At 51.4% G+C, this 20823-nt stretch overlaps 1 protein-coding gene across 1 annotated transcript in view; it reads left to right on the top strand.

The window, feature by feature from the left end:
* The first annotated feature begins 257 nt into the window (after window positions 1-257).
* The window catches only part of Ppl (periplakin), a 51451-nt gene continuing 30885 nt past the window's right edge, over window positions 258-20823 (top strand). Inside the window, exon 1 of the mRNA XM_085694624.2 lies at window positions 258-445. Coding sequence (XP_085550750.2) covers window positions 384-445 — 62 coding nt within the window. The 5' untranslated portion in view covers window positions 258-383. The remainder of the gene's footprint in view (window positions 446-20823) is intronic.

The following is a 20823-nucleotide window of genomic DNA, read 5'->3' as shown; positions in this document are numbered from 1 at the left end:
CCAGGGGGCGCGCCAGGCCCGACGTGCACGATGGGCGCGGTCTCGTGTGCCGGCGCAGGTGGACTGGGAGTCCCGGTTCTGGCTACCGGCTGCGCAGCCTCTGCAGTACCAGGCGGCGGGGGCGGTGTCCGGCAGGGACCAAGGGAGCGCGCCTGAAGCCCCGCCTGCAAGGTAAGCGCCACCTTCCTGGGGAGCGGCAGGCAAACGAGTGGCGGGCGATCGCCCCGCCCTGTCCCAGTAGTGACCCAGAGTCGCGGCCCTCCTCACTAGGGGCTCCGCGCACCGCCGCCACCGCCGCTGCCTTTCACCTGAGCCCGCCGCCCGCTTTCGGTGCGCGCCGGGCCTGTCGCCGCGTCCCAGGTCCCTCCGTCCCAAGCGCCACCATGCACTCGCTCTTCAGGAAGAAAAACAAAGGCAAATACAGCCCAACGGTGCAAACCCGAAGGTGAGGGGACACCCTGGGCTGGGATGCGGGAGACTCAGAGCTGAGCCAGGAGTTGGAAATGCGTGGTAACGCCAGGCAGAGGTTCTGCTGGAGCTGGGAAGTTCTGCTCTGGCGGAATGGGACCAGTGAGGGGCACCTAGAGTGACACAAGGAACTCTAGAGCCCCAGGATGCGCTACTTGGGGGCCTAGATGGTGGGGGCTTGAGTAGGGAGGAAGTACAAAGCGCTGACTGTACCCCAAGCTGTAGAGTTTCCCTGAGCCTGGAATCTCGGTTGTGAAGCTTTGTGTGGTCACCCTGGAACTCTAGGAAAATAAGCTGGGTGTAGGGTGCTCCTCCGAGGGACTTGTAGACCGAGCAGGTGCGGCTGGAGTTGGACTGTGAGAGACGGTGGGTCCAACGGTAGGTCACCTGTCCTAACTCTCCGCGGCTGCACCTGCCTACTTGCGCTGTAGCACTCAAAGGCCGCGATCGGTGCAGGGGCCGCGGGAGTCCAGATCTAGTCACTCCCAGGCTCTCGGGAGTCCCCGCTCAGCCCGGCTGGCTGGGTGGGGACGGGCCTCTTTCTCACTGCACGATTTCTGAGGGGTGTGGCTCCCGGCGCTTCCCCACCCCCCTAGCCCCGAAACTGGCCGCGTCTACTATCCCTGGGTTCCCAGGGCCGCCCGAGAAGCGAATGACATGTCTTGATGTGTCTGGATGGAGAAGCAGCCCACGTCGGTTTTGATAAGCCTAATGTATTCATTCGCTTAATAACCGGTTTAGGGGAGACTGGTGGAGTTGCTGAGATTGAGGGAGGGGGTGGAACTCGTGCCTCTGCCTTGATACCTTCCCTAGGGGAAGTTGGGGGTGGTCTCCCCCGCAAAGAACTTCAGTCAGGTGAGAAGCAACAAATGTCACAGCTCACCTGGCTGAGAGATTTTATACCTAGCTGTCCTCCTCCACCTGCCCAAGAGCAGTTCCGCCCCCTTCCCCAAACTCCAGATGGAGGCAAGAGACTCCACTCTGGGCCCAGAGCTTCCCCATTGACTGACTGTCTCAGATGTTCAATCCAGACCTACTTATGAGACAGGTGTCCTGGGCACCACAGCCTGAAGTGTGGCCTGCACGGTCTTGTGCTTTCAGAAACTCCGCTGCCCTGTTGTCCCACGGACAGGGCTGTTGAAGCTCAGTCATTTCTTCTCTTGTTCCGAGGTCCCCTCCCCTCTCCCGCCCTCCCCTCATCAACCCTGTCTTTCACAACCCCGGAGACTGGGCAAGGCCCTTCCTACTATTCCTCTGTGTCTGATCCAGCTGGCTGTCAGACCCAGCTGGAGTCCCATGCAGTCCTTGCGCTCCTCTCTTGAGTGTTGCACAATCTGATACTCCATGTCAGTCCCACAAGGGTCAGGCCCCTGTGGTCCTCAACAGGAGAAGAGTCACACATCCCAGGAGCTGGGCCAGGTCCCACCCCACATTCCCAGCCCTCTAGCCCCGAAGGCCTGGGCTTGGACTAACAGAAAAGCCAAGAGATCAGGGAAGGGAGGAAGGAAGAGCTCCATCTTTTCCAGCTGCAGGGACTCTGTGGGCACTGCGGTTAAGTAAGGGAGTCCTGCCCTCCTCCTGGCCTAGGCAGCCCCACTTTGTCCTTGGCTAGCAGCTTTGGCAGGGGCCTCAGCTCAGAGGTCTCTTGCTGCAGGACAGGGTGAAGCCTCCTTTGGGCTCCCATGGCCTTGTGGTCACCAAGCCCTGAATGGGGACCAGTCATTTCTCTTCATGGTCTCCCAGCCCAGGATGCCCTCTGTTTGTTCCCACCCTCGCTGGAAGACTAGTTCCTGACAAAACTGTGGATGGGCCACCTTGTGCCTACGCAATATCACTTTCTTTCTTTTTTTTCTTCCTTTTTTTCTTTCTCCCTCCCTCTCCCCTCTCTTTCTTCTTCTTCTTCTTCTTCTTCTTCTTCTTCTTCTTCTTCTTCTTCTTCTTCTTCTTCTTCTTCTTCTTCTTCTTCTTCTTCTTCCTTTTTGAGACAGGCCCTTGCTATGTAGTTCAGGTTTACCTCAAAACCCCTGTGAATCCCAGCCTAGTCTTGAATTCCATCTTTCATCTTCCTGCCTCAGCCTTCCCAGAACCTGGACTACAGGAATCTCTGTAGCAATGGCTGGTGTCCAGCCAGCCCTGTAACAACACAATGATGATGGTGTGGTGGTGATGGTGTCTGTCCCCTTATTGTTCTAAACTTTAGCTGCTAGCCATGGGGAACACCCACTATGTTTTTCCTCACTCCGTTCTCTGTGGCTTCTCTGTCGCTGTTGCAGGGAGAGTGTAGTCCTGGGGGAAGGAATTCGGGTCCAGGGAACAGAAGGCTTGCTGCTCATCCTGGTCTTGCTATACTGGTGGGAAGCTCTGAGCCTCAGTTTCCCTGCCTGAAAAGTATGGAATGATCAGCATTTTACCTGTGGAGGGCTGGAGAAAAAAATTCCCAGCATATCAGAAGTACCCAAGCAAGGATTGTTAGCATTTTCCCAAGCTCAGGGGACCCAGCAGCCCTGAGGGAGCTTTACACCAGGCATCCAAGGACTTGGACAGCACAAGTCCCTGTCAGGGGACAGAGAAGCACTCTCCCTGTTTGTCTGAGGGGTGCTAGGCAGGGTGTGAACCCCGCTGCTCCTGTCGCCCTGGTTCCTAATGACAGGTGTAGAAGTTGGTGTTCACACCTGATCTAATGACAGGGTCAGGTTTGGTGGTGCAGGTCACCGAGGACAGCAGCTAGAATAACAGGGAGGTACGTGCTCCCTCTCTCCTGACTGGACAGCTTAGTGGGGATTCTTGACCTTCCTGAGCCACCTTCTCTCCTGGAATGGGGATGGCAGAGTGTCTGCTTGTGAGTATTGGCTATGGATTACATGAAATAACCCAGAGAAAAGGGTGAGAGCCATAGGGAGCGTCAACATAAGGTGATGATGATGGTGGTGGTGATGATGATGATGATGGTGGTGATGATGATGGTGATGGTGATGATGGTGATGATGATGATGGTGGTGGTGGTGATGATGATGGTGGTGATGGTACAAAGGCAGGGTCTTTGTGGCCGGGGCTATAGATCAGTTGGTAGAATGCTTGTCTACCATGCACGAAGCCCTGAGTTTGAGTCCCAGAACTGTACAAAAACAAGCATGACGGCACATGCCTGCCATCCGAGCACTTGGGACGTGAAGGCAAGAGGATCAGAAGTTCAAGGTCACCCTGTTTATGTAGAGGATTTGAAGGCAGCCTAAGTTGCAAGGGACCCTGTCTGAAAACAAATGTATGAATGCAGGGGATGTACCTGCCCTCTACCCAGGAACAAACTGGGCTATTCCCAGTGGGTGGAGCAAAGCTAAAGGAGACCTAGACAACTCCCTGCACTCAGTTGCTGGCGTCACAGTGGGAGATAAGATGAGGTTAAGCTTAAACACAGGTATGACCTTGTGACTGTTGGATTGATGGGGCCAGGAGGACAGAGCATCAATTTGGCCAGACCAGGTCTGCAACCCACCCACTCTGTGTTCTGGAATTGTGTAAGTGAGGTTGTCAGGTTGAAGAGCATCCAGGTTGGGGAGTAGGGGGGGTTTCCTGGGAAAGATGTCTGAGTTAAGATCATCTGGCTTTGGGGTCAGGCTGAATCCACATGGACCACAACGATTGATCTCTGTGAGTTTCAGGCCAGCCTGGTCAACATAGAGAGATTTTTGTCTAAAAAATTAAATAGAACTGATCTCACACGTCCACCTCCAATCATGTGCCCCTCACACCCCGCTTGACCCTCATACCCTCTCCCAGCAGCTGACAGCACCTCCTGACCCAGCTGAGTCTTTGAAGAAGGCTGTGTTAATTACTCATTGCAGGGACGAAAGCAGCTTAAGGAGGGGAGGGTTTACCTTAACTCACTGTTCTAGGATACAGTCTGTCACAGTGGGGAAGTACTGGTGGCAGGAGTGTGAGGCAGCTGGTCCCCCTGCACCCGCAGTGTGCAGAAAGAGAAGGACGCTGATGCTCAGGTCACTCTCTCCTTTCTCTTCAATCTGGGACCCCAGCTTGTAGGACACTGCTGCCTGCATTTAGGGTGGGTCTTTGCCCCTCAACTAACCTAATTTAGTCACTCTCTGGCAGATATGCCCAGAAGTTTGTTTTCAAAATGAGTCTAGATCTTATCAAGTTGACAGTCAAGAATACCAACACAAATGGCTCTGGCTGAGTGGGAGGATCCTGTGTGTAGAGGGGGGACTGGCAAGAAGCATGTCTTGAGGGCACCCTGACCATCTTGGTGGCAAAGAGAGGTGTTTGATGTCCACTAGGCATGAGTTCAAGCCCCAGTCAGCTGTGCCTTTCCTGAGCTGTGTGACCTTGAGGAATCATATCTCTGAATGATGAGAATACTGATACAGACACCACTCGGACCAGCTTCTGAGTGGACCAGCAAATCGACTGTGTGATAGGCCCAGCTATGGGACAGTCTCAGAGCAAGCAGCCATCACAGACTGCTGAGGATCAGGAACCGATGTCTAGAAGCCTGCCAGGCAGCAGACTCAAGGCCAAGCGTGTACCCGCTGATGAATGACAGCCAGAAGGAGAATGATTCAGGGGAGGGCCTGTCAGCTAAGTGTGCCACCCTCCAGGTACCTGGGTGTCTTGGACAGAGTCAGCTGCCCATGACTCCCTTGCACCTGACTAGAGCCTCATGGCTGGGATATGGTCATATGTCGTTCTGACTGCACGCCCACAGAGGGACTGGGTCCCACTTCGCAGAGGTGGACAGTGAAGCTGACTCACAAGTGACCTACACTGGGGCCTGAGGAGGAATCCCACCCCCATACCTGAGGCTGGTGGCAACCCAGTCCAGGGACTCTCAAGCCAGATGGCAGGATGTTGCCTCCAGCTCTGCAGACACTGCTAGGGATGGCATTGGAGAAGGTGATTTAGGCAGGGTCTCCACTTACTATGTAGCCCAAGGTAACCTTGAACTCACTATATATCCCAGGCTGACCCCAATTAACTATGTGGCCCAGATTAGCTTTGAACTCATGGCAGTTTTCCTGCCTAGCTCCCTTGTGCTGGGCTTGCCCTTGGGAGCCTCCACATCCTGGTCTGGCCTCTCTGCAGGTGATGTTGGCAGATGAAGAGATCTGGGACAGAGCTGGACTCAGCCCCTGTGCAGCACTGCTAATGAAGACGGTGGGCAGGCATTGTCAGGGGCCAACCTTGCGGGGAAGAGGGGAGGAGTTTTGGGGAAACACAGTTCAGTCAACACCCTAAGTGTTTGTTAACACCCAAAGCGAGGGGATGGGGATCAGGCACTCCCAGGGTACAGCAATCTCCTGTAGGCAATGTGGGACTTCTCTGGCACCATCTGTGCCCTCCTGCCTGCCTCAGCCTGTCCAGGCAGCAGAAAAGGAAACTGGCCTCCGGGCTTTGTTCTTGCTGCTTTTGTAGTCCCTGCCTCCTAAACCCGAGCAGCCTCCTGCTACCCGATTCTCCCTTAAATGGTTCCTCACTCCTGCGGCCTCCGGAACTCAGAGAACCCTCTCAGGCCCTTGGATGGCTGCAGATGCCCTTTGGCATTCCTGCGCTAACCCATGCCACCCTGCACAGCGTGAGTGCAGTTCCTATCCCGTCTCCAGCTGTTCCTAGCCAACCATAAGGCCTTTGCCTAGGCTGTGCCCCCTGCCTAACGTGCACTCTCCCCTTCTCTGTGGTCTTCTCCCTGATTTACTTTGGTTCCCAGGGGAGTGCCACCCCCAAGCCTCTCTACTGGGATACAGCCATCCTCCCAGCCCATTATCTCACCTAAGTCAGTGTTATCTCAGGGTCATTTGGGTTTGTGTGGTAACCCACTGGACCAGGAATGAGAGAAGGGATGCAGCCATCAAATCAGAGGCTAGGGAATGGAGAAGGTAAGTAGATGAGGGTGGAGTTCTCTCTGGAAAAGGGAATACTAGAGGTTGAGCAGTGTGACCCACCCCTACACAGTCTCTGGGCTAGGGAGAAGGCAGAGTAAACAAGAGGTAACAAGAAAAAGCACTGGGTACCGACATATCGGAAGGAGGGTGAGCTGGGGGCATCTAAGCAGAGCCAAGGGCCAGCAGGAGATGGACTGATAAAGACAGCTTCAGAGGGGCTTCGAGGAGGCGCATTGTCTCCTCATGGGGTCGTCCTGAGCAGGCAAAGCAAGAGAGTGAAAGGTGAATAGGTTTTTTAAACCCCACAAACAGCAGTCAAGTGTGGTGGTGCAGGCCTGGAATCCCAGCACTGGGGAGGCTGAGGCAGGAAGATTGTGACTTCAGGGACAATCTGGGTCACATAGTGAAACCTTATTTCAAAACAAAACAAAAGCAACTAACAACAACAATTAAAAAGAAAAAAAAACACAAAGCAATTTTGTTGGTAACTTACGTTTGGACGTAGACAAACAGATGTATTAAAAATATAAATGGGGTGGCTAGAGAGATGGCTCAGCAGTTAAGAACACGTGTTGCTCTTACAGAAGACCTGGGTTCAGTTCTTAATACCACCAGGTGATTCAGAACCTTATGCAACTCCAGGCCCAGGGTGTCCAGAGTTCTTTTCTAACCACCTCACGCACCAGGCACACTGTGGTGTATAGATTACAGGTAGGCAAACACCCATAAAATAATAAATATGTAAAAATAAAAAATAAATTTATATATTCCTGAGATGGGGGGTCTAGAAAAGTAACATAAATGACTGTTTATTTCTTTTTAAAGGAAACCAGAAATGAATATGGCCATGAAAGGACATTCACTTAGTCCTGGTGGCAGGCATGGGGTGATCACTTCCTTTTGGTACTATTCTGCTAGCTCAACTGAGTCATGATGATTTACTCCTCAGAGTGACATTCTAATGCCCAGAGGCATTATGGTTATCTTGAGCCCTGTAATACCATAGGAATCTTCAAGACCAGCTTCATGACCCAAAGCAACTTGACCTCTGTCTGTAATGAGAGCCAGACACCCAGAGGCCAGCAGGTGGGCGGCCTTCCCTGGGCAGAAACAGTTCAGGCCTTAAAAATAGAGCAGGAATTACTACCCCAGCAACCCACTCAGTGTAGAATTTACTTCCCCAGGATTAATAACTGGGTGTGGGGGAATTTATTGCATAATTACCACAGAAGTTTCTAGTAGGGAAAGTATCAGTCAATTGGCTAATCAATCTGGCATTTATTGAACACCACCAGTATGTGGCTTTCTCTTAAGATTTTCTTCCGGTGGAGACTGGAATTTTGTCTCATCCATGTTACTCAGCTTTAACAGTTGTTGTGAGTTAGTTCCTTGTTCTCAGCCCTGGCTGTGTTTCAAAATACCCTGAGGAAGTCTACCAGGATATATCTTATCTCAGACTAATGAAGTCTGAACCTTCCTGAGAAGTTCCCTATGTACTTGGACTGTGAAGTCAGGAGTAACCACAGTAGTGATGTCATGCTCTGTCCTGGCTTTAGAGCTGTGTAGATCATACTTCCCCTTTCGGTGGCAGCTTCCTGGAACGTCACCTTCTGTTGCTCTATGTTTGTCTCTCTTTTATCACTTAGTTTCAGGTAAGTCTTAAAATGTCTTACAAGTCAGGCCTGGTGGTGCACACCTTTTGTTTTGTTTTTGAGACAGGGTTTCTCTGTGTAGTCTTGGTTGTCCTGAAACTCACTATGTAGACCAGGCTGGTGTGGAATGTACAGAGATCCTCCTGCCTCTGCCTCCCGAGTGCTGGAATTAAAGGCATGTGCTGCCACCACCAGCAGTGGTGTACACCTTTAATCCCAATACTTGAAAGGTAGAGACAGGTGAATTTCTGTGAGTTCCAGGCCAGCCTGGGAAGGATAACCATCTGTCTTTGGACAGACAGGGTCTCATGTAGCCCAAACTGGTCTTTAACTGGCCATGTAACTAAGGACCACCTTGGACTCCTGATATTCTTTCTTCCTTTTCCCAAATGCTGAGATTGCAAGAATGAGCTATCATGCCCAAGTTATGAGGTGCCGAGGATTGAATCCATGTTTTGTGCGTGCTAGGCAAGCACTCTGCTAACTTGAACTAGATCCCCAGTCCCTTAATTAGTGAATTTAAGTCATTTACATCTATTGTAATAATCAATGTGTTTGGATCCACTCTGTGTTGCTGTTTACAATGCTTCACTTTTTTATTTCTTTGTTCTTTACTCATTTTTACTGGATTGAGCTGTGTTTCCACAATCAATTTAGATCATAAGAATACCTGTAATCCTAGCACTCAGGAGGCTGAAACAGGAGGATTGCAAGTACAATACCAGCTTGGTCTGCAAAGGAAGATTCTGTTTCTACAAACAAACAAAAACAAAAAACAAAAACAAGTTGGATTATGAGGTCTGAATGGGACTAATGAGGCTAGGTAATCATCCAAATTATAATCACTGGGGTGTTTTCTTAGCCCTCCTATTAACCTATAAAGTTTAGCACAATAAAGATTTACTCATCTTTAGGGTGGGCCCATCTGTAACCCTTAATTCCAGGGCTTGCATAAGTTTGGGGCTCGGGATATAGGCATTAAATGAACCAGGCATTTTATGGCCTGTCTACAGCTCATATCTCCAGGGGCTTATGGTCAAAGTCCAGTCTCCAGGGCCTGTGACAGGGGAAGGGAGATGGAAGGAGTCGGGGAGCAGGAGTGAAATGTATTGAGCGGTTATTGAATATCTACGGAGTACCTGCTGGGCTACTGCAGTCCTTAGTGTAGACATTTACTGACTAGTCTTACTGACTAGTCTAGGTAAATAGGAAGACTGTCTCAAATAAAATTAATAATAATAATAACTGCATTAAAAAACCACCACGAAGCAATTCCACTGGCCCCTCTTGGGTAGAGACATGCAGATGTGTCAGGTGAATCACTGAGGCCCCCATCACACCAGCCGACTCTGAAGCTCATGGAAGCCAATGACACCCATCTTGGCAGGTGGCCCGAGGGTCAGAGAGGGAGCCTGTTTCACCACTGGGTGGGGTGTGTGGCCCGGGTTCCTGTGAAGCTGGTTCCTGACACTTGAAAGTCCTGTTTAGAGGGACAGGTGGGGAGTCCCCTGTGGTCACATCTGAAGGAATGACTCAGCCTCAGTTTACCACCACTGATTGTTACCCTGCCTGTTACCTGGGATTAATTGTCCTGACAAAGATGCCAACAAGATGTCAATTACTGTGTCACTCCTGGTAGCAAATGCCTCACCCTTTTGTCCCTGCTGTCGTGGATGTGGTTTAGTATTGATGTCCCCCTTGGATTGGGGAGGTTGTTTCAGAGCCCAGTTACTTAGATTCAGATCCTGATACTACAGTTTCTTAGCTGTGTGACCTTGGACAGATTTCTAAAGTCTGGTGAGCCTCAGATAACCTCCTCGGGGAAAAGGTGTAAGAGTGTAGGAATATGGGACTGTGGGACTGTAGGAGTGTAGGACTGTGGGACTGTAGGAGTGTAGGACTGTAGGAGTGTGGGACTGTAGGAGTGTAGGACTGTGGGACTGTAGGAGTGTAGGACTGTGGGACTGTAGGAGTGTAGGACTGTAGGAGTGTAGGAGTGTAGGACTGTAGGAGTGTAGGGCTGTAGGACTGTGGGACTGTAGGAGTGTAGGACTGTGGGACTGTAGGACTGTAGGACTGTGGGACTGTAGGACTGTAGGAGTGCAGGACTGTAGGAGTGTAGGACTGTGGGACTGTAGGACTGTAGGAGTGTAGGACTGTGGGACTGTAGGACTGTAGGACTGTGGGACTGTAGGACTGTAGGACTGTGGGATTGTGGGACTGTGGGACTGTAGGACTGTGGGACTGTAGGACTGTAGGACTGTGGGACTGTGGGACTGTGGGAGTGTGGGACTGTGGGACTGTAGGAGTATAGGACTGTAGGAGTGTGGGACTGTGGGACTGTAGGACTGTAGGACTATGGGACTGTGGGACTGTGGGAGTGTGGGACTGTAGGAGTGTAGGACTGTGGGACTGTAGGACTGTAGGACTGTGGGACTGTAGGACTGTAGGAGGTTTAAGTGTGGGACTGTGGGACTGTAGGAGTGTAGGACTGTGGGACTGTAGGAGTGTGGGACTGTGAGACTGTAGGACTGTGGGACTGTAGGACTGTGGGACTGTGGGACTGTAGGACTGTGGGACTGTAGGACTGTAGGAGTGTGGGACTGTAGGACTGTGGGACTGTAGGATTGTGGGGACTGTGGGACTGTAGGAATGTGGGACTGTGGGACTGTAGGGCTGTAGGAGTGTAGGGCTGTAGGACTGTGGGACTGTAGGACTGTAGGAGGTGTAGGACTGTAGGAGTGTAGGAGGTTTAAGTGTGGGACTGTAGGACTGTAGGACTATAGGAGGTGTAGGACTGTAGGAGTGTAGTAGGTTTAAGTGTGGGATTGTAGGAGGCGTAAGTGTAGGAGGTATAGGAGTGGCTGATGTTCCTTAATGTACCTGCTCAGTGCAGCAATGCTAATGAAGCCCCAAACACCTTCAAGACCTGGAACTGAGGGCCATTGAAAAGTAGTGTGTGACAGTGCACCCCTGTAATCTAGCCATAGGGAGGCCGAGGCAGGAGGCTCATCAGCTGAAGGCCTTAATGAGACCCTGTCTCAAAAACAAGAACAAAAGCAACACATACACACAAATAAAACCAAATGCCAAAGAGGGTTGAGGAGATGGCTCAGTCAGGGCAATGCTTGTCTTACAGTGTCAGTACCTGAGTCCAACCCCTGGACCACGTGTTAAGAGCTGGGTGTGCTGTGAGGCATCTGTAGTCCCAGTGATGGAGACAGTGGTTCCTGGAAGCGTGCTGGCCAGCTAGCCTGGATTACCTAGTAAAGTCCCAGGCTATGGATGAGCCTGTTTCGAATAACTGGTAGAAGGCAGCTGAGAAATGACCGCTGAGGTTGTCCTCCAACCTTCACATGTGCAGACACGCATACTCACGTTTACACACATGCCCACTCTTCTCCAACAACACACACACACACACACACACACACACAAATAAATAAAATGTAATAAAAAAAAAAAGAAAGAGCCCAGCCCCAGTAACTCTATAGTGCTGCCCTTCTCAGATCTTCAGATTTTAATAAATGAAAATTATGACACATGAAAAGACTGGGCAAGCTTTCAGCACCTAGTGGGTGCTCTGTGTTTAATTAACTCTTGACATTCTAGTTATGTTCAGAGTCAGTATGTAGAAGACACACCCAAGTCAGCCTTTATAAGACCCGAAGCCCCAGGAGCCAGTGAACCCATCCCTGGTTCCAGAGGCCGGTAGGACCCGGAATGGCAAGTGGGACCTAGAATGTGCTGTGGCTGGGGCCGGCAGGAGGCTCTGGGGAGGTGAGCGGTTCCCGGGAGCTGTGCACTCCCACGTTCCAGGCATTCCTGCTCAGATGGTTCCCGTTTCCCCACCTGCACACACCCAACACTCATCAAGACCGAATTAACCCCGGAAGGGAGGAACTGAGACAGGACCAAGGGCTGATGCATGGGAACTGATTCAGGCCTGGAGAGTCAGGAACAGAGTGCCAAGGAGAGGCAGGGGAGCAAAGACAAGCTGGACAGGCAGGGATAAGGGTCGCAGCATAGACTTGACCTCTCCAGGGTCACTAGGAAGCAACTGACTCTCAGCATGTCTGCTCTGGGGAGAAGGCTGTTTTCTTAGTCTGGGGACAAACCAAGTCCCCAGCCCCGTGTGCTGGGGGGCCTTGTCACTACAACTGGTGTCCAGCTACATCTTCATACACTGACCCTCTACAGTCAGACCGGGTCTTGGCTAGGCAAGGCTGAAGCCCTGGATTTTGGGGGTTCAGGTTGTCAAAGAGCTGGAGGCAAAGGCCTGGCCAGTGTGTGTGTGTGTGTGTGTGTGTGTGTGTGTGTGTGTGTGTGTGTAGAGGTGGAGCAGGTACCTGGGAGCAAACACTGACTTTATTAAGTATCTATAGGTACCAGACCCTGAGTGAGACAGACGGATGCTCTGAGCCCTTGCTTGCTTCATCCTACACAGAGGCCTTAGAACCTCCTGGAGTCACACCCCCATCATCCAGGTCACATGACTTCCTTGTCAGACTTGGGAGACTTCATGTGAAAGAGTGTGAGCAGCCCCTGGTGGTGCAGGCCTTCCAGCCTAGCTATTCCCACGCCACAGAACGAAGGCTCAGAGAAGCTAAGTCACTGACAATGCACTAAGACAGGAGGCATCTGATTGGCTTATGTGCTTAACAGACAGCTCTGCTCCCCGCCCCGGCTGTGGAAAAGGACCAGTGACCCTGCATGAAATAACAGTTGGTCAGGGGTCCAGCAGGACATGAGTCAGGGTCTCTCAAGACACCTGTGTCCCATCTTAGAGCGTTTGTGCTTGGGTATGCCGTGGATGTCCCTGTTCCTAGCTCCTCTGCAGGATGTCTGTGATGGGACTGACAGGATTAGGTGCTGTCCTAGCCGTGCTGTGAAATCACACAGCACAGGGCTCACATCCCAGTTTCTCACTTTGCGGTCACTATCACTGCATCCCCAGTACAAAGCAGGCCAGGTTGTGGCTGCTGAACTTCTAACAGCCCGTGACGGAGCCAGGGCCAGTCTGTGACTCCCTGCCCTGCCCCCACCCCCTACGTTGCTCTGCTCCAGATACATCCTAGGGACACAAAGAGATACCTGTTCCTGTTTCTGTCCCCAGAAAGCTCTTGTCAGGTCCTCATGTTCTCAGACCCAGCCCTGGTCATGCCCATTTGTCCCCATCGTCTTTGTCTTCGGGTTACGACCGCTGCGACGAAACACCACGACCAGAGCAACTTGGGGAGGAAAGGGTTTATTTGGCTTACACTTCTACATCTTACTCCTTCATGAAGAAACTCAGGGAAAGGCGTGCGCCTCCACCACCCGGCTCAGCCTGCTTTCATATAGAACCCAGGACCACCAGTTCAGGGGTGGCACCTCCTGCAATGGGCTGGGCCCTCCCCCATCAATTAAGAAAATGCCGGACAGGCTTCTCTGCAGCCTGACCTTATGGAGACATTTTCTTTTTTTGTTTGTTTGTTTGTTTTTGTTTTTTTTTCTTTCTTTTCCTTTGTCCCCCAGATTGGTTTATTTAACTTAATAACACGGATGGAGGCATTTTCTTTTCTCTTCTTTTTTAAATATGTATTTATTTATTACGTATACAATATTCTGTCTGTGTGTATGTCTGCAGGCCAGAAGAGGGCACCAGACCTCATTACAGATGGTTGTGAGCCACCATGTGGTTGCCAGGAATTGAACTCGGGACCTTTGGAAGAGCAGGCAATGCTCTTAACCACTGAGCATCTCTCCAGTCCCGAGGCATTTTCTTAGTTGAGGTTCCCTCCTCTCTCGTGACTTCACTAGCCAGCACAGGCTCTAAGGAGGCACTAGCAGCCTGGCCTCACTTCGTCCTGGGAGAAGGAAGAGGAACGTGAGAGGACCCCACTGGACTTACAAGATCTCTCAGCTGGCAGTCCCTACCCACAAGTCAGGCCTGGGCTGACATTTCTGGGGCCGGCGAAGTCCTGGAAGCCATCTTGGTCCTGCTCCTTAACATTCAATGGAGTCTGAACCAAGACTATGAGGTAGCATTTCTCAGGCCTCATGAGCCCCCCCCCCCCCACCAGATTGCTTTCGGTGAATGTCTGATGTCACTGTCTTCCCAGCACCAGCACATACACACCCCACCCCATCCCTACCCCTGTAGCTGTCAAGGAAATTCCTCTGTCTTTGTCTTTTGTGGCCTTGGCCCACCTAGGCCTGTGTGTTGGCTGACTGTGGGGTGGAGAGCATGGAGTCACTGGGCAAGAGTCCCAGCAGTGGCATGGTGTTGGCTTTGGTAACAAGTCACAGGTATCAGGACCCCTGCTAAGTCCCATCTTGGCCTTGTGAACCAGGCTTACAGGACCAGCATGGCAGAAATCAAGCCCTGTCCCCTGCAAAAGCCACACACAGTATGGTGGCAGTTCAGCCCCAGTTCCATTTTTTAATGGCAACTCTAGAGGGAGGGACAGTGCAGAGAATCAGTGACCCCAGGGGCATTATTACTGCTGAGGTGCCAGGCCACCCACGTGCGTTCCAGAAGCATGTTGGGTGCACCCTGTGTGGTCAGACAGACGGTGGTACCCTACTGCCTTTAGATGCTGCTCTGAACCCCCATCTCAGTCCTTGTGCCCCCCAAAATGATACAGAATGTCTTTGAAATTCAGTTTGGATGTCAGATGCAGCAGGATGTATTGATCTCATTGTAGGGATGATGAGAAGGGTCATGGGATAAATAGTTCACTGGGCATAGTGATACAGGTCTGTCACCACAGCTACTGGGGAAACTGAAGCCGGGGAATCAAGAGTTCAAGATTTGCCTGAGTGCAGAGTGAGTTCAAGGTCAACCTGTACAACTTTGATCCTATGTCCGAAAAACTGAAAAGAAGGTTGGGGCTGTAGCTCAGGGGTAGAGCACTTGCCTAGGTTGTATAAGGCCCTGGGTTCAATCCTCAGTACAAAAGGAAAAGGCCCATTGTAGGCTGGTGTGGCCAGGATCTGAGCCCTGTCTGGCTCTAGACACAGGTCTTTCCCCTCCACAGCTGTGACCCTGGGTGGTGCCTTTACTTCCGAAGTTGCCTGGGCAATGGGCAGATGGGAGTTGATGGCTTCTGAGACACCTTCAAATGTCAGTGTGCACACCTCTGCTAACTTCTGGGCTTGGAAATGAGGCTGGGCATGGGGGTAGGTGGTTGGGAGTGCTTCGGTTTCCCTGTTCCAACCAGGTGGTTGCCAACTGTGGGTGGGACGTCTTGGAAGAGGGTGGAGGAAAGGACCGTATCTCAGCCTCCATCGAGCCCATCAAGAGGGGATGCCCAGTGTGGTTCACTGGTAAGATTAAAAGCCCAACCTGCCAGGCCTGTTCCTGTGCCCCGCCCTGTGGGTCCCACCCCCACCCACATTCCTGTGCTGCTGGCATGGAACTCCACAGCTCTCACTGGAACACACGTGGCCCTCACTCTGTTACTCAGACCCCAAACCCAAAGAACAAAAGCACAGAATGTTCCAGCCTCAACTCTGTAAAAGCAGGATAAATAATGCTGACATGGAGAGATGGCTCAGCCGTTGAGAGCACTGGCTACTCTTCCAGAGGACCTGGGTTGGATTCCCAGCACAACACAGAGGCTCACAATAGTCTATAGCTCCAATTCCAGAGGATGCAATGCCCTCTTCTGGCCTCCTTGGGCACTGCACACACATGGTACATAGACATACATATAGGCAAACACACACATTAAAAAAATTTCAAAAAAATACAATAAATAATGTCACTTATTTCAGAGGGCAGCAGGATTCCTAAGCAGTGTCATAAGTACCAGGCCATTCACCACTGGGCTGGTGAGAGTCAGACCCTGGAAGCACCCACTGGCATCTTCCAGGTGGCTGGGGTTGCCTGCCCCTAAGAAGCTAAGCTAGAAGAGTTCAAAGTCAGGCTGGGGTATTCATCCATTTGGGTACAGCTCCTATATCTGCCTTTTGCTGTCGTGGCTGCTGCCACTGCCACTGCTGGCCACTGACCTGGTCTCTCTGCCTCTTAGGGCCACTAATGACTCCTCCAGCTTCTGCTACTCAGCCTGGCCTCACCTCTCAGCCCCAAAGGTCCTAAGGTCACAAAAGGAGGGCGGGAAGCACAGGAGGGTGTCGCCTAAGAACCCCTGAGTGAGCCTGCTTATGTAGCCAATCACAGACTCTCACATGCTAATAATGGTGGTGTTTGCACCAATCACAGCACTCTCTCTGCTAGGCCAGTCAGGAAGTGCTCTCTCTCTCTCTCTCTCTCTCTCTCTCTCTCTCTCTCTCTCTCTCTCTCTCTCTACCTGGGTAGACAAGGTCAGCTCCAGTTCACTGAAGCTTGTGACAGCAAAAGATGGCATGCACACCTTCAGGGCTGGAGGGCTGCCTTTGATCAGTGAGTGGTTTTCTAGAGGTGTCTACTACAGAGTGTTTTAGTCGGCTGGTGGTGGCGTAAGGGCAGTTCCTCTAGCTATTTGACTGACAGAATTTTTGTTCAAGGCAGCCGGGGCAGCAAGCCAGAGGCCAATAGCTTCCTACTAGGGAGTCACATGGCACCATCCCCCAAATCTTTGCTTATTTACACAGAAAATGAACACCAGCCATGCTGACAATATAAACTTAACTTACTATTATCACTAACCCTGATATTTACAAATTTTGACAATGCTTAACACCAGTTGGGTGGGTGTCCCAGATAGAAAGGGGTACCTTCACCTGTCTCAGCCCCAGCCCTCAGGTGGAAGGATCCCTTGGTTCCAGAGGTTTAAAGCTAAATCTGTACAACAGAGACCCTGTCTCACCCCCCACCACATATTCACAACCACTGTAAACAGACTTTTGTTTATGTCGCAGGGATGGAACCCTAGGCCTACTGCGCTGAGCCATACTCCAGACTCACTCTAACTATTCCTGTTAGTTATCTGGCATTGACTTTTTCTGAGATAGTCCCACACTGTAGAATTTCCTATGTAGCCCAGGCTGGCCTTGAATTTGCAACAATCCCCCTGCCTCGGCCTCTGGAAATAGATGTGCCCAGCTGGCCAGTCTCTTTAGAAAGGGTTTTATGAGACAAAATACGCTAACTCTGCAGTTCACTCGCTGAGCAGATGCAGCTCACGAGGTTTAGTATGTTCAGGATGTGCACAGCCAACAGCACAAGTAACATAGAACAATCCATCACTCCCAACCCCCAGCACCACTGCCCCCACCCTTAGTGTTTCTGAACCCTCTCCCGGCTCAGTCCTCAGCCTCACCTAATCTGCTTTCTACTCCTGGGGACCCCCCAACACTCTGACATGTCACACCAATGTGTCCTTCACAGCTGGTACCTGGCCCCGAGGGTCACGTTCACAAGGGTCATCTTTATTGCAGCAGGTGTCCGAGCAGGCCTTGTTGTGTGACTGAGCCATACAGATGGGGCCCGTGTAACTCACCTGCTCATTGGTTGGTAGATATTTGAGTTGTCTCTAGTTCTCAACAGTTATGGAAACGTTGGGCAGACAGAAGCCGCATTATCTCTCTTAGGTTAGGATCCAGGAGCGAGAACGCATTGGGTTGAATGGTGAGTCTGCATTCAGCTACTGGCTTATTTACTTGTTTGTTTTGGGGCAAGATCTCTCAGTGTAGCTCCTAACGTCCTGGAACTTGATATGTAGACCAGGCTAGTCTTGAACTCATAGAAATCTACCTACCTCTGCCTTCCAAGTGCTGGGATTAAGGGCATGTGCCACCATACCCAGCTTACTTACTTATTTATGCATTTTTATTTATTTTTGTGAGGCAGAGCCTCAGGTAGCCCAGCCTGGTCTCCAGTTTGCTACTTATGGAGGGTGACCCTGAACTCCTGATCCTCCTCTCTCTGCCTCTTGAGTGTTGGGATCACAGGTGTGAGCTACCACACTTGACTTTATTCTGTGGTGTGTGTGTGTGTGTGCACACGTGAATGAACACGTGTGCGTGAGTGCATGCATGTAGGTACAGCCACAGGAGGCCGTCTTGAGTTCTCTTATCACTCTCTGCCTTGTTTCATTCAGACAGGGTCTATTAATGAGACGCAATCTGTCTGTCTTTCTCTCCCCACCCCTCAGCTAGGCTGGCAGCCATCAAGCGTCAACAATCCCCGTCTCTGCCTTTATCGGTGCTGGGGCTGCAGAGGTGTGTGGTGTCATGCCAGCTTTTACATGGGCACTGAGAGCCGAACTCCGATCATTACTGGACCATTTGCCACTCCATCCTTTTATCACCCTTTGAAGACAGGGTGGCCTCAAACTCATTATGTAGCCTTAAACCTCTGCTGCTGCAGCCCTTCCTCCCGAGTGCTGGGTCACACTTTATGGATCCATTTTTTTCCACCACCCCCACACCATTTGACATTCTCACCAGCAGCACAGGAGGCTGGGCTGGGCTATTTCTCCATGTCCTTGTTAGCAGCTGACACTGTTCTTCACAATTCTTTACTATTCTTACAACCATGTCATAGTGGGTAGAAGTGTGGCAGTTTTGAGTGCATGGCATCTTAAAACAATCTATTAAATATGTACTCTGTGCTCTAAGGTTGTCAAATAGAGACATTAAGGGCATGGACTCTGGGTACCACCTCAACTGGACTCCTGGCTCTGCCATGTAATTACTGTGTGACTCAGGGAAGGTTACCTAACCTCTCTGGTCCTCATTTTCCACATCTATAAAGTTGGGATAATCATATGTTCTCCATCATGCTAATTACATGGTTCTAAGAAGATAACGTCAGGAAGGAGTAGGAATCTGGTGTGCAGAAAGTCGGTATTGGCGCCTGCTGTTATCGTGATGTGTATTGCTGCCTTGTGTTGGGTCACGTGGCTTTCGCAACACCCATCTGGGTAGCAGTCAGTAGCTCTGGGGAGAACTGCTGTTCTCTGCTCACAGGCTGTGTGACTCCGGGAGAGTGTTTGATGTCTCTGAGCCCTGTTTTTCTCATCCGCAAAGTTCTCCACAAGCCTCCCTAAGTCTCGAGGTGAGGATGATGCAGAGGTGGTATTGCTGTCTGGCCAGTCACTCAGCCAATGCCTGACGAACAAGATGCCTTTGTGTTCATCCTTACTCAGCAGATAGAGAAACCTAGACGCAATTTCTGCCTGAAACTGCCCAAACTCCAGCTGGCCCCTCTCGGTTCCCACTCTCTGTGCCCCATCCTGTGTGCTGAACTCTGCTGGAACAGTGACCTGCAGCAATGCTGGCTGAGCACATGACACATCCCCTGGGGGAGGCTGGAGGTCCTAACAGTGGTGGCATTCCACAAGTGACCAGCCCGGGGCAATGCTGGGTGAGCACGTGACACATTCCCTGAGGAGAGGCTGGGAGGTCCTAACAGTGGCTTGTAGGGGCAGGAGCAGGTCATGGAGAGCCCTGCCACCTCCAGCTGCAGCAGGTGGACTGCCAGTTGGTGACAAGAGCGGGAGGCAGGGAATTCGGTCTCCTATAATCTGCCCAGCTGAGGCACAGGAGAGCAGGGTGGAACCTGACCTCTCCTTTCTGGAAAGCTCAGCGTATTCCTCTAGCCTGGCTTCTGCATGAATTCCCCCATTCTGCTCCCTCTTGGCTCATCCCTCAGACACCAGTGTCTGTTGCTGGCCTTCTCGGAGCCTGATATTGGCTTGTGACTTTGTCTGGGTGGAGGAGGCTTCCTAACTGCCTAAACTGGCAGGTCTTAGTCCTGAGTGACGCACAGAATGAGGACTTTCTGTAGGAAATGCTGCCTCCTCAGGTGATTCTACGGAAGTGTGGCCTGAGTCTTGTTCTCCCTGAGCCTCCCAGGGCAGGCTCCCCGGCAAAGCCGAGGAGGTGAGCAGGTGCACTCAGCTTCTATTTGCTGTTGTCATTTGTGCCCCCAGCTTTGTTCACCTCCTTAGTAACCACTGGGCGGGGGTATCCAGGTCCCCAGGAGACCTGAAAAACTAACAGCAATAGTACACAGAGCCCTGGGCTCTGGAGACCTGGACTCCAAGGTTTGGAGCAATGCACAGCATCCTCAATCCCCCCTGAACTAGGAGGGTCACTTTGAGGATCTAGCACCCCACCTCCCCTGAGCCTAACCCAAAGGATGCACCCAGGACCCACCTTTCTCTGTAGTCTCTTCTTATATATATCTTGGCTAAGACCCTGAACTTGTCCACATCTTTCAAAGTCCACCTATACAATGGAATTTTAGGCTGCTGTGGAAGGGGGTAAGCTTTTCACAAAGACTGTGGCTGGGATGGACCTTGCAAATGAGAGAAGCCAGACATGAGGGGCCACAGATAAAACGGCCAGTATAAAATACATACAGGTAGAGTCGTGGTTGCAAGAAAGGGAGCGGGAGGGAGGTGGGAAGCAGTTGCTAATAGGCATGAGGTTTTAGGGGTGACAAACAGATTCTTCAGTTAATGGTGACGGCTGTGAAACTCTAAATATACTAAAACCCACTGTGTGCATTTTCAATGGGTGAACCAATGTGGTGTGAATTATGTCTCCAAGAATATACTGGACGTGGCCCAGTGGCCTGCACCTCTTATCTGGTTATCAGTCACCCAGTCGGGTCCTTCTGCTCTATTGAAATTGTGGGTGGGGAAGGAGCTGTGCAAGGGTGGGGCTTTAGCATTAACACGGCCCTGGGCGCCATCTCTGGGTGATTGGCAGCAGTTGTGATGGCAGGTAGAGGCAGCAGCAGAGGCAGCCAGCTAGAGTCTCCAGTCTTGGGCAGGCCTCAGGTAGCAGGACCTTTAGCCCTGCAAGTGTTCCCGTTCTCTTTTCATTTGGGTTTTAACCATCTGGAGATAGAACCTAGAGCCGGGTTGTTA

Source organism: Myodes glareolus, chromosome 9 (genome assembly GCF_982192425.1).
Source record: "Myodes glareolus chromosome 9, mMyoGla1.1, whole genome shotgun sequence".
Classification (NCBI taxonomy): domain Eukaryota; kingdom Metazoa; phylum Chordata; class Mammalia; order Rodentia; family Cricetidae; genus Myodes; species Myodes glareolus.
Note: the sequence above shows the minus strand (reverse complement) of the source record. Positions and strands in the feature narration are given on the sequence as shown.